The sequence below is a fragment of the Rhinatrema bivittatum genome, chromosome 3 (genome assembly GCF_901001135.1).
Source record: "Rhinatrema bivittatum chromosome 3, aRhiBiv1.1, whole genome shotgun sequence".
Classification (NCBI taxonomy): domain Eukaryota; kingdom Metazoa; phylum Chordata; class Amphibia; order Gymnophiona; family Rhinatrematidae; genus Rhinatrema; species Rhinatrema bivittatum.
The window spans coordinates 494,833,860-494,847,999 of NC_042617.1; the positions used below are offsets into that span (position 1 = coordinate 494,833,860).

At 45.4% G+C, this 14,140-nt stretch overlaps 1 protein-coding gene and 1 long non-coding RNA gene across 2 annotated transcripts in view; both read right to left on the reverse strand.

Moving 5' to 3' along the window:
• Positions 1-14,140, reverse strand: part of LOC115088631 (cysteine-rich venom protein-like) — a 159,832-nt gene that overhangs the window by 53,199 nt on the left and 92,493 nt on the right. The window contains exon 6 of the mRNA XM_029596892.1: positions 5,776-5,866. Coding sequence (XP_029452752.1) covers positions 5,776-5,866 — 91 coding nt within the window. The remainder of the gene's footprint in view (positions 1-5,775; positions 5,867-14,140) is intronic.
• On the reverse strand, positions 11,502-12,609 carry LOC115088131. The gene is made up of 3 exons (XR_003855706.1): positions 12,492-12,609; positions 12,344-12,387; positions 11,502-12,255 (listed from the first exon to the last, which is right to left on the reverse strand). It is a non-coding gene; the product is annotated as an uncharacterized LOC115088131 (long non-coding RNA).

Consider the following 14,140-nt stretch of genomic DNA (forward strand, 5'->3'; position numbering starts at 1 on the left):
GATGATTAAACATGACCCTGTGAGGTTGAAAGTGTGGCTTACTGCCTAAACAACCAAGGGTGTTATGACGGTCCACTGTTCCAGATAAATTCTATGCACATAAAAAATCCAAAAAAATTGTAACCTTTGCGACGTTTGTTTTGTGAGATAAGTGTAGTTCGTTGCACTACAACAATTAACTGTTCTTATATAGTGGTAATTGAAGTCTCCCATTATTTCCACACTAGCAATTTGGTTAGCTTCCCTAATTTCTCTTAGCATTTCATTGTCCGTCTCACCATCATGACCAGGTGGACGGTAGTATACTCCTATCACTATAGTCTTCTCTGACACAAAAGGGATTTCTACCCATAAAGATTCAATTTTGCATTTAGTCTCATGCAGGATGTTTATCCTGTTGGACTCTATGCCATCCCAAACATAAAGCGCCACACCTCCTCCCGGGTGCTCCTCTCTGTCATTGCGATATAATTTGTATCCTGGTATAGCACTGTCCCATTGGTTGTCCTCCTTCCACCATGTCTCTGAGATGCCAATTAAGTCTGTGTCATCATTCACTGTTACACATTCTAATTCTCCCATCTTAGACTTCTGGCATTAGCATACAAACATTTCAAAGTTTGTTTTTTGTTTGTATTTTCATTCTGCTTTTTAATTGATAGGGATAAGTTAAAATTTTTTAGCTCAGGTGAGTTTTTAGTTACAGGCACTTGGACTACTTTTCTTATTATTAGAACCTCACTGTTGGGATGCCCTAATTCTAATACATCATTAGTAACCTTTGAAGATACCTCTCTCCGAACCATGCGCTGCTGCGCGACTGTCAGCTTTCCCCTTTGTTCTAGTTTAAAAGCTGCTCTATCTCCTTTTCAAAGGTTAGCACCATCAGTCTGGTTCCACCCTGATTAAGGATGGGAATATACAGATATGCCTCAGACAAATCCAGAGACATCAGGAACTCCCCTGACTGTACTGCTATTCTCACAGAGTGCATACAAAAATGAGTCACACACAAATGACAATTGACGTCATTGAGATCCAAGATGGGATGAATATCTGCCTGCATTTTTTTGAGACATTGAAACTGGAACCAAGCCCACAGGCTGAGGAGTCTGGACAATGTACACTCCACTACCTGCCTCTTCAGTAGAGAGTTGCAGGGAGACACCATGAACATGTCTCAAGGAACACTGCAAAACTCCAGTTCATAACCCTCTTGTACCACCTCCAGAACCCACTGATCTGTAGTGATCTCGACCCATCTGTAATTAAAAAGAGAGAGACAACCTCCTATCTCCTGTTCCTAGAGGTGGGTTGCCACACCTTCATTAGGAGGCTCGGGGTGCTCCACTACCCAAGTCTGCTTCCCATTTAGGCTGCCTGAGATGAAAGGACTAAGATCTGCCCAAAGGTCAAATCCTCTGAAAGGCCATTTTTCTATAGTGCTGAAAATATCCCCTAGTACAAACCTTAGAGCTGAAGGAACACAGCGCTTGTTTCTTACCCTCTGATAATCAAGGAACTGGGGACTCAATGTACTTATTGGCCATTTTCTCCAGCTCAAACATTTTCTCCAGTTCCCAAACAAGATCAAGGGCAACTTCATAAGGTTAGGGTTCGAGGTTTAATTGGCCGAAGAAATTTCTCGGCCATAGTCACAACTATCAAAGCCACCACTCTGGCTGAAGTGTGGACTAAATTGCAGCCCACATTGGCCTCCTGAGAGAGCATCAAACAAAAGCGAGCCACGCCACCAGGGAACAACAAGAAGCTATCTGCAAGGTCATTGCCATTGCCTCAAAGGCTTGCTTAAGGTTAGCATCAATTCTCTTATCCTGAGCATCCTTCAAGGCCATTTCCCCTTCAATGGAAATAGTAGTTTGCTTGGTAACGGCACAGACAAGCACATCCATCTTCAGAAAAAGCAATTGCTCTCTCGTAACTGGATCCTGGACATATAGTCCATCCAAGACTCGTCCCCGTTTAAAATTTGTTTTGGGGGTGCCCTATTCAAGATCACTTAATTCTTGAATAGCCTCCATAATAGGAAAAAAACATGAGGCTTTACGCAATGAAACTGGAATGGGATTTTTCTTTGGCTCAGACATGGATTCAGTCCCAGGTACTCCCACCATCTTCAATGTCTGGGAAATGAGATCTGGTAATTCATCTCTGTGAAAGAATCACACCATAGTTCCATAAGATTCCAATCCCAGAGGAATCTCCCCATCTTCCAGGGAATAAGGATCAGCCTCATCATCCATGCCATCTGGATCCCTATCAGGAAAACTGGTTCCAGGTATACTCCAAGGCTTACTGCAGCACCTGGCACACGGGACTTCACTGTCTGAGATTGGATAAGTTTGGCCAGGGCCAAAGACTGCACCTGAAGAAAAGTCTGCAGTCCTTGAAAAAATTACATCCAAGAAAAGGCTGAAGGATTCATGCCAAGGCCCAGGGGCAGAAGTCCTGAGCCCACTGAACTACCTTCCCCTGCTGATGAACCAGTTAGGGGAGCCCAAAGATCAGGTTACCCTTCTGGCAGCTCTTTCTCCATTTCCTCACTAGGCTGGGAAGAGCTGGGAAGAACTGGGCTTAGTAAATTCAGAGGAGTGTAATTCCCCCTGAGCCTCCAAACAGCACTGATACAAGTTAGAAAGAAAGTCAGACTGAGATGCCCGAATATGACATGGGCAAGGCGCTTAGATTTCTTCGCTATAGGCGCCATTGGATAAGACTCTCTACACTGTGCCGAAATAAGTGCCCAATAGGATGCTCAGGGAATGCGTATAAAAACAAGCACATATGAGTGTAAAAAAGGCATGTACGTGCAAGTACAATTTGGGCACCCTAGTAGGTGCTTCTATGTTCTTAACTAGGCACTGAACTAGGAACCCATCTAGGTGCTCAACTAGGCACACAACCAAAATGCACAACAGGCCGCACAGTCATAATCCAATGGAACTGAAGAGGTCAGTAAATGGCATACAAGAAGCACATGAAGGTGCCGCTGTGGCCTACTGTGCATTGAACCAGCTGAGCCTCGGAGCAGGGCCTAGCTACAAGGGATGCTCATCCCACCAGGCTGCCCCCTCCCCCAATCCCCGAACACCACCAGACGTGGGATCGGCTGTTGGGTCACTCACCGAGCATGGAGACTGGAAAAGGGGAGGGGAGGAATCTCTAATCAACTCCCCTTCTCTTCCCAAACAATTTAAAACAATTTATCTGAGCTCAGAATGGTCTCTAGCTAAGGGGGAAGAGGGTAAATAGCTTCATCGCCACACTCTGCTTCCTATACCTGTTACTTTCAGCTGCTTTTTTTTACAGCTAAGTCCACGCCAGCTCAAAACCCAGTTACCAGACCAAGGCACTCATCTGAGGAACTCCAGAATCACCTCAGGAATACTGATTGATGGAGAGACCTTAAGGTATCACCACAGGAGAGCGGAGCAAATTAATCTCCATTTACTTTTCTCCTAAACTTTAAAGCAATCCCCAGTAGGGAGATGTATATCCACCATCTGTTGGAGATGGAGAATACTGGTTGGCCGATGTCACTGCAGGGGTATATATTAGGGATGTGCAGCACGGACGGATTCGTTCCATTCGGTATTCATATTCGTGGGGACCCAAATCCGTTGCATCCATTCTCGGGGGACCCTGATCCATTCATTAGTTATAAATGTATTAATTTCCCCCAAAAAAACCCCATCCCAACCCTTTACATTTAATTAACTACAACCCCCCACTCTCCTGACCTCCCCCCCCCCCCCCAAGACTTGCCAAAAGTCCCTGGTGGTCCAGCAGGGGTCCTGGAGCCATATCCTGCGCTCGGGCCATCGGCTGCCAGTATTCAAAATGGCGCCGATAGCCTTTGCCCTTACTATGTCACAGAGGCTGACCAATGGCACGGTAGCCCCTGTGGTAAGTCTTGGGGGGTCAGGAGGGTGGGGGTTTATTCGTTAGTGAGACGTTGTATTCATGGGAAGTCGCAATATGTTTTGCTTCCCCACGAATACAACTAATAGGGACATAAGTTGAGGATTGCTAATACGTCGAAAACGAATGCACACCCCTAGTATATATACTGTGATGACAGCTTTGCTCCATCTCCATCTGCTGGTAGAGGTGCATAACCCACTGGGTCTGGATTCATCTTTCTAGACGCTAAGAAATGAGCCATATCCAGTGCTCAGTGCATGCTATCACTGTCTCACACAGCCTGAGGATAAGACAGTAGGGATGTGAATCGTGTGATCGATCGTCTTAACGATCGATTTTGGCTGGGGGGGGGAAATCTGATTGTCATGGTTTTTCTTGTTAAAAAAATCGTCAAATCGTCCCCCTCCCCCGATTTATGATTTTTTGACGATAAATCGGGGGAATTGCTATTGTATCGCGGCTCTAACGATTTAAATATATCTGATGATTGTTTTAAATCGTCAAAAAATGATTCACATCCCTATAACACAGAGACTGGAAGGACTCAAAAGAGGATACTCAGGAAGGGGAAGATGAGGAGGTGCAATGTGTGAGCTTCACAAGGCAGGGCCTAGTTATCCATGCCTTTCATGCTGCCCATTGATTACTACACTCTGGGGCTCATGATGTATCTAGGAAGTGGAGGCAGGCAAATTTATACATTCTTTCAGAAAGGAACTCCTACACATTTAAGAGCCACTGCTGTTATATCTTGTTGCTGTGAGGTGATGAGAGCAGAGCTCAGGTATTGGCCTTCATTTTAGCATCAGGCAATAGTGACTTTTTTTCAAACAACAAGTCCAAAAGCACACTGGTTGGGAAACACTGGACTAGGACAAAGGATCTATGGAGCAGTTTAGCTTTGATTTCTTGTTCTCATCTCAGACTTGTTTGAATCCTTTCCTGACATGTTCCCTGTGCATCCAGTTCCTCATCTTTTCTAGTCTACTCCTGCTCTTAGATTTTACTTATGGATCTTCATTTTCCGGTTTATTTCATTTTTTTCTGGAAATTTATCTGTTTTTATTACAAGAAGAAGAAAAAATATTTACCTTAAAATTACAAGTCATTTTTTCCACTGATTTCTCCTGTTTTTATTTTTGTTGTAAAAAACACTGACAAATTCTCAGGAAAAATTAAACAAAAACTGAAAATGGAGATCTCTGTTTGTACCTGATTCTGTCTTGCTATTGTCCTTACTTGTTTCTGAACACTGCTTTTGATCTGAATTTCTAGTTCTGACCTTGGCTTGACCCTGACTTTGAACCTGCTTATTGGTCATGCATGCTTTTATTTAAGGAATTGCCTACGGTTTCTTCATTAGTATCTTGAAAATACAGCATACCTACTCCCTCAGAACTGTATGACGCCATATTGGTTGCTTACGCCTTGACCATGAACATAACAGTTACTGGCTTTTAATCTATGCCAATAATCTCTGCTCAATCTATCCAAATATGTGCTCCATGTACCGTAACTCTATTTAACCCAATAAGCACCTAGATATTTAGCCAGGTTTGTCTTAACTCCACAGAAGAATCACATTACTTTATGTTATTCATTGTACTTTATCCCCCAGTTCCTTATTCCAAGTTTATCTCCCTGTTCGATGTAACCGCATTCTTACATGCTTGTTAATGTTATAATGTAAACCAAAGTGATACGTAACTTTGCTACATGAATTTCGGTATATACAAATGTTAAATAATTAAATACATTTTGACCAATTTCCCAGACTTATTTGATGATGTATAAGTGAACAAGCTGTTCCACACTGTGTTAGCTACTTACCATTTAATGTTCTCATATCAGTTGTACTGTGTTGTATAGAACATGTGTTTGCCCACTGTTGAGCAATCTCTGCAGCTTCATCACACCACACCTTAGCAGAAAGAGAAAACTTTTTTTTATGTCAGTTACACCATTGCTTTGTTATTTAGTAATATTAAATGCATTTTATTTAATCAAAGTTGTTTTAAATCATGTGCATAGCAAAAGTATTTTCTTTACTGTAGATGTTTGGTGCAGTATTTATTTAAAGTGTACCTGTCATTGATGGTTAATTTTTTTAAAGTTTTGTTCCACTGGAAAGCAAATAAGGTTTATATCCCAGCTCATACTCCACCTAGGTCTCTGGCTGCGACTGGGATTACTGTGCTCAAACTGCACATGCACTGTAGCATTTCTGTCCCAAAGTATGAAACTGAAACAGTATTGCTAATGCTAATATCTATTAAGGTTCTGTAGATTCATAATTCTTAAGGTTCACTTTAAGTTTCTATAATGCCCATCTTATAAGTTAGAAATGAAGGCCATGCAATGCAAAAAGTGTCCTTTAAAGAGGGATATAAAAAAGAAGTTATAAAGATGAAAAAAGTATCCTTATGAAGGTCTTACGTCCACCGGCCGCGGCCACCCGCAGCCGGCTCAACTGACCTCATGTCATGCTTGGCCCTTTACTCCCAGTACTCTCACGGCCGCAGCCAGAAACTGCCTCTGCGGTCTTCCTGGTTTCCTGTGCTTCACATGGCGGCTCGGCCACCGCCGACCAGTGTCCCATCCCTGGGCCTCCCTAGGCGCGAGCACGCCATCTGTCCTCCCTTTGAAGGGCCAATGGTGGGAACTTCAGGCTGGTCCCCAGCTGATGACATGACTGGTCCGGGATACTTAAGGACTGCCTCTCTCCACCACTAATCAACTTGGCAACAAGTTCCCTGGTTCCTATCTGGTGCTTGCTCCAGTTCTGCGGACCTGTTGTTACTGTGCTACGGATCCTTGCTCTACTCGTCGGTATCCCAGTCTCTGCGCTCCTGCTCCTCAGGGCTCGCTTCAGTGCTTCTACACCTGGGATCCTGCCTTGGCGTCCTGCTCCTACATCTGGGACCTTGTCTCGGTATCCCGCTCCTCGGGGTAAGCCTCAGCAGTTCTAAATCTCTGACCCTGCCTAGGTGTCCTGCTCCTCGAGGCCTCCCTCAGTGCTTCTACATCTGAGATCCTGCCCGGCGTCCCGCTCCTCGGGGCCTGCCACAGCGCTTCTACATCTGGGCCCTGCTTCAGCGCTCCTGCTCCTCGGGACCTGGCTCTGCGCTGCTACATCACGAGATCCTTACGGTGCTTCCGCCCCATCGGGGCTTAGGTCAGAGCCTCTGCATCATGAGACAATATCTCTACGCTCTCGCTCAGGACCTGGCTCAGTGCCTCTATATTATAGGACTGTGTCTCTGTGTCCCTGCTCCTCGGGGTATCTCTCAGTGCTTCTACTTCACAGGTTCCTGCTACTGCGCTGCCACTCCTCAGGCAGTTCCTCAACATTCCTACTCTTCTAAAACCTGTCACAGTGGATTCCCCACTCAGGGCCTGCTTCGACATACCATTGTACAGGCCTATGCTCCTGCACTTCCTTTCCATGGGACCTGCCTCACATGGTCTTGCTCTACTGTCTCTGGAACTGCTGTAGCATCTCCTCCCTTGAGGCCCTCTCTCTCTCTCTCTCAACGAGGGCACCTGAACCTTGGACTGTATCTATCTCCTCTGACATTCCCTGCTTCCTGCTGCCTGTTCCCTCCGGGACCAGCACAGAGGCCCACCTAAGACCAGCCGGCCCTGGCACCCAAGGGCTCAATCTGTGGGGAACGAGGGCTGGTACTGGCAAAGTTCTGTTTGCTTCTGCTCCCGGCCAGCCTTGCCTCCCGACAGTGGGGACCTGCAGGGCTCAACCCCGCAGGTTATGCCAATCCCACCTCAGGGCAAGGGTCCACACTTCCTAACAGAAGGGAGCAGTGGTAACAGTAAATTGGGAAGAGAAAGCACACTTCTTAAAGATATTCACTGTGACTGAATACTGTACCATAGGTGTTTTCAATCATTGCCCAGGATTAAGTGTCCCTTTCCAATAATACAAAGATAAGAGGGCAATAGATTTTAAATTGTATGAAGCACAAGGAAAATGATATAATAGCAACATGGATCAACAGGAATTTTATGATCTCACAGATTATTCTCTAATGTATTACATTACATTTAATTAAAGCAAATGCATTCTTCTATTGCTTGATTCTGCTAATCTCCTGAGTAGATGTGCACCTGAGCTGTTGTGCCATCTAGATACTAAAACCTGACCATTTGTTTGATGCTATGCAATTTTATTTGGGCTGTGTAGAGCAAAGGGCTCTCATATATCTATATATACTCATATGTCATGATCTCCAGTACTTCATTAGGAATTATGAGGTCAATTTTCAATTATATAGGTAAATACCTGTATACCTGTGGATGAAAACCTTTTAAAATGTGCTCACAAATACACACACACATGACTCCGGGCCTTCCTAGGTGCGAGGGCGCACCACCGGGCCCTCCTTTCAAGACTCTTCGGTGGGAACCTCAGGGGGGTCCCCGACTGATGACAACTTTTGGTCAGGGTTCTTAAGCCCCTTGCTAGCTGACTTGGCAATGAGTTCCTTCACTACTGGTGCTTGCTCCTGTCTCTTCGGACCCATGGTGGCTGTCTCTAATCTACTTTGGACTTTGGACACTGGCTCGGGTACCCACTCCTCAGGGGCCTGCTTGCGCTCCTATTGGAGATCTTGTCTCCTGGCTTTCCCCACCCCTCTGGATAGCCCTGCGCATTCCAGAGGTCCTACTTGCCAGTAGGGATTCAGTTTTGTAAGGAACTGGGGAAACTTTTGGGGGAAAGGGGAGACTTTTCCGAAAGGATGGGCTTCCACCTTAACCAGAGTGGAACCAAGCTGCTGGCACTAACTTTCAAAAAGGAGATAGAGCAGCTTTTAAACTAGAACAAGGGGGAAAGCCGATAGTCACTCAACAGAGCATGGTTTGGAGAAATGTATCCTTGAAGGATACTAATGTAACAGGAGAGTTAGGGCATCCCAACAGAGAGGTTCTATTAAAAGCAAACATAGTCCCCTGTGCCTATATGTAAAAAATCACCGAAGCTAATGATTTTCGAATTATCCCTAACAACTGAAAAGCAGGTAGTTAATACCAACAAAAAACACACTTTGAAATGTCTGTATGCCAATGCCAGAAGTCTAAGAAGTAAGATGGGAGAGTTAGAGTGTATAGCAGCAAATGGTGAAATTGACATAATTGGCATCACAGAGACTTGGTGGAAGGAGGTTAACCAATGGGACAGTGCTATATCAGGGTACAAATTATATCACAATGATAGGGAGGATCAACTTGGCGGGGGTGTAGCAATTTATGTCCAGGAGGATATAGAGTCCAACAGGATAAAGATCATACAAGAGACTAAATGCTCAGTAGAATCTATATGTGTTAAGTTTTGCTCCTTGAGAGGGGAGGAGTTAGCAATCTGTTGTAAATCTGCTGCTGGATACTCCTGTTGGGGGAGGAGTCAGCAATCTGTTATGAGTCACCGTGTGGCGTTAGCAATCAGTTAGGGATTGGCTCCCGTGGAAGGAGGAGTTTAGCAATCTGATATGCTCCGTAGGCGGAACTAGCAATCTTGTTATGATATAGACTGCAGAGTTGGCAATCTGTACCAGTGGAGTGCTAAAGAGGGTACTCAGCTGGAAAGGAATGTAAATAGGTGAATCCTTGGGCTGATGGCAAATGACAGTGCCCCCAGGAAGATATCCTGAGAGGGACTACCCGCTAGGCTTGGTATGGAGACAGACACAGATAGTTCTTTTATTAGACAGGTTAGAAGAACCACCAGAGGTGGCAGTAGTGAGCTGATATGGCCGGCAGGGCTGAAGTCCCTCAGATACTGGAACAGCGATCCCAGGGATGCTGAGCTGTAGAGAGACTATAGATAGTGAGTAGACAGGGTATGCTGTACTTAGCCAATAGAGATGTGCAATCGTTTATCACGAATTAGGCAATTACAACTAAATTGCCTAATTCGTCATGGGTCAGGGGCCCCGAACCCCAAAAAGGATTTTCCCCGAACTTCAGGGAAAATCCATTTTTCGGGTTTGTAGGGGAAGAGGGGAACTTTTTTTTTTTTAATTAAAAAACACCCCAAGCATTAAGATTAACTATAATATAACCACCCTCCCCAACCCGATCCATCCCCAAGACTTACTAACATCCCTGGTGGTCCAACGGGGTCCCGGGAGCCATTTGTCCCACCATGCACGGCGTGCCTGCCTCACTCAAAATGGCGCCAATAGCCCCTGTGACATAGAATGGGCAAAGGCTATCGGCGCCATTTTGATTACTCGCAGCCGACAATGAAATCACTCTCAGACCCCCGCTGGACCCCCAGGGACTTTTGGCAAGTCTTGGGTCAGGAGGCCCCCCAAGCTGGCCAAAAGTCCCTGGGGGTCCAGCGGGGGTCCCGGAGCGATCTCCTGCTCTCGGGCTGTCGGCTGCCAGTAATCAAAATGGCACCAATAGCCTTTGCCCACACTATGTCACAAGGGTTATCGGCACCATTGGTTGGTTGCTCCTACCGTGTGACAGGGGCTGACCAATGGCACTGGTAGCCCCTGTGACATAGTATGGGCAAAGGCTATTAGTGCCATTTTGATTACTGGCAGCCGACCGCCCGAGGGCAGGAGATCGCTCCCAGACCATTCTGGACCCCCAGGGACTTTTGGCCAGCTTGGGGGGCCTCCTGACCCCCCCCAAGACTTGCCAAAAGTCCCTGGGGGTCCAGCGGGGGTCCGGGAGTGATTTTGTAGTTGACTGCCAGTAATCAAAATGTTGCCGAAAACCTTTACCCATACTATGTCACAGGGACTACCGGCATCATTGGTCAGCCCCTGTCACATAGTAGGAGCACAAGATGGCGCCAATGGCTATGTGACAGGGGCTGACCAATGGCGCCGGTAGCCCTTGTGACATAGTAGTTCAGAGGTTATTGGCACCATTTTGAGTGAGGCTGGCACGCCGGGACAAATGGCTTGCAGGACCCTGCTGGACCACCAGGGATGTTGGTAAGTCTTGGGGAGGGATCGGGATGGTGGGGGGGGGGGGGCTGTATGTAATGTACTAAAATGAATTTATATGCTTGGGATGGGGTTTTTTAGCTTTGTTTTCCCATGTCATTTTTTGGGCCGGTTTCGTTTAGGGTTTTTTTTCGGTTTTAAAAAAAAATTAAACAAGAAAAACAGAACTTTACCACGAAGTATCCGAGTCAAAAAATGACCCGGTAGAAAAAAACGAAGTACATCTCTAATAGCCCATAGTAGATGACAATCTCAAATAGATTCTTAAGGAGGCTCAGTAGCTGGAAAGAGTTAGGCCCTCGAGGAGTGAGTACCTGGTTCCATGGAAAGCTCTGAGAGAGCAGTGGTAACGCACGAATGTCTGTATCTGTGATAGCTTCCAGGCAGTAGAGAATCTTCAGAGTATTCAGGAACATGGGCCCTCGAGGAGTGAGTACCGGTTCCTATCTGCAATCTGAAATAGAGAAAAGAAAGCGAGGCCCTAGAGGAGCGGGTACCTCTGGCAAGTCCGAGGAGGCAGAGTAGCTTGGACTAATCCTTGCTAACTCAAATGATAAGCGAAAGTGAAGACCTGTTATGTTGGAAGCGGATGACGTCAATACAGGGGGACGTCCCTGAGGTTCGCGCCCTTGCTGGTACATACTTCTCAGAACGCACCCTACGTCATCAGGAATATGGCGAATCTGCAGCGTCGAGCTGGTGCGGGGCCGCTGGAGAGAAGTGGCATGGTGATGCCGTGACAGCAAGCCGTCCATCAGACCCGGAGGGAGTCGCCACAGAGGTAGAGAGGGTGGAGTGAGGGTGTAGAGCAGCCATGAACACAACAATATGGGTAGAAATACCATGTGTGTTGGGTAAGAGTATAGTGATAGGAGTATACTACCGTCCACCTGGACAAAATGATCAGACAGATGATGAAATGCTAAGAGAAATCTGGGAAGCTAACCAATTTGGCAGTGCAATAAAAATGGGAGATTTTAATTACCAAAAACACAACAGAGCACTGCTGCACTTAAACCACTGAAAATATTCAATATTTGGCTAAAGAAAGAACTCTGTGAATATTCTCTAAGCAACCATCATACTTGGCCACAGTGAGCTGTGGCTTATATATGCAAGCTCGTATAGCTACTCGGCTTGACTAATCATCGGTTGCTGAGAAATCAAAGATGTTGACACTGTGTGCAAACGCTACTACTGTGTAAGCACTTATCTGGTTCCACGTTTGACAAAATGGTGTATATAGTCCTGAAGTGTTGCTCCAACACTGCAGTGTTTCGGAGTAAAGGACTCCTTCCTCTGGGACCCTCCAGGTGATTATATACTTATGGTTCTGTGTGGAAACAAAAACAGTTCTTAAATCATGCCTAAAGGCTAAGGAGAACAATGGTACAATGTCAGGCTGGTAGAGAAGGACTTACAAAGCCTGTTGGTTGCAGTCAATCGAAACGCTTGTGAAACATCGCTGGAAAAGCAAAATATGCAAAAGGAATTCAAAGTCCAAAGTTTTTTATTATATATGTCAATAGGAGCCAAAAAACGAGTGGCCTCACAAAATAATGTACTTACGTGCACTGTAACTGGTGCAGCCTCACAGCGGTTGTACTGCTAAATGACAGGAGCAAGGCTGAGAGAAAATGCCGGTTTTAAAGGCAAATCCTCCGAGTAAAAAATCTGTCTGCCGGAAATGACGAGCAAGAAAGAATTGCTATCATACCATATAAGGAAAATGACGTCGAAGGGGGAGCCATTTTGGAGACGGCTTAAAAGTGGGGAATACTGAGTGTTGATGAACTCTCCATAAAAGGGCACTGACATCAGAGAAGCGGCCATTTTGAAAATGACGACAGTGTGGGAAATACTGTGTGTTGATGAACATACCTTGTATAGGCAATGACGTTGAAAATCGGCCATTTTGAATAATATTAAATGGAGAGTGAACCCCGGGCTAACACAGTACATAATCTGCCGATTCGGGAGGTTCTAAATAGATACTTAAAAAGAAACAAAGTCAATGTAAGGATGTCTGTGCTAGAGAAAAAAATCATGTATGGGTGGTGACACCAAATGAAAAAAAGAAAACAAAATGATAAGAATGAAAAAATGAATGCAACTTCATACAAAAATTTTTGAAGGTTTATGACTCTGGGTTGGAGTGAAAATCATTTGAGAGAAAACCATTCAACCTTTTCATTGAGACCCCGTGGTTCTGTGGAACATAGATGGAAAATCCAACGATTTTCTTTATAGTTTAATTGGGATACTCCAATATATTTGCAAGCTATACGAGCTTGCAAATATAAGCCACAGCTCACTGTGGCCAAGTATGATGGTTGCTTAGAGAATATTCACAGAGTTCTAGGGATGTGAATCGTTTTCCATATCGTCTTAACGATAGAAATCGTGTGGCAGGGCAAGAAAATCGTGTTAGGCAAGATTTTTTAGTTAAAAAATCGTTAAAAATCGTTTTTTCCGATTAGTGCACACTAACTCGGGAATTAGTGCGCACTAACTGAAAATGATACAATTTGACACTTTTCAGGTCAGTTAAGGTCAGTTTAGGAATGAATATGTATTCCTATTGGCTGCCCTCTTATTTATTCATGTTACCAAGTTTCCCACTGACAGTATATGGGGGATGGGAAATGGAAACAGTTGGTAGCTTGACAAAACAAGTAATGTGATCAGTCAATGTGACTAGAACTTGTGTCCTAACCCATGTGATCTTCCTGCACACAGTGCCCTATCCCTATTCATACCAGGAGTGTTGTGATCTTCCTGCACACAGTGCCCTTACCCTGACACCAGGGGTGTTGTGATCTTCCTGCACACAGTGCCCTATCCCTATTCATACCAGGAGTGTTGTGATCTTCCTGCACACAGTGCCCTAACCCTGACACCAGGGGTGTTGTGATCTTCCTGCACACAGTGCCCTAACCCTGACACCAGGGATGTTGTGATCTTCCTGCACACAGTGCCCTATCCCTATTAATACCAGGAGTGTTGTGATCTTCTTGCACACAGTGCCCTAACCCTGGCACCAGGGGTGTTGTGATCTTCATGTATACAGTGCCCTATCCCTATTAATACCAGGAGTGTTGTGATCTTCCTGCACACAGTGCCCTATCCCTATTCATACCAGGAGTGTTGTGATCTTCCTGCACACAGTGCCCTAACCCTGACACCAGGGGTGTTGTGATCTTCCTGCACACAGTGCC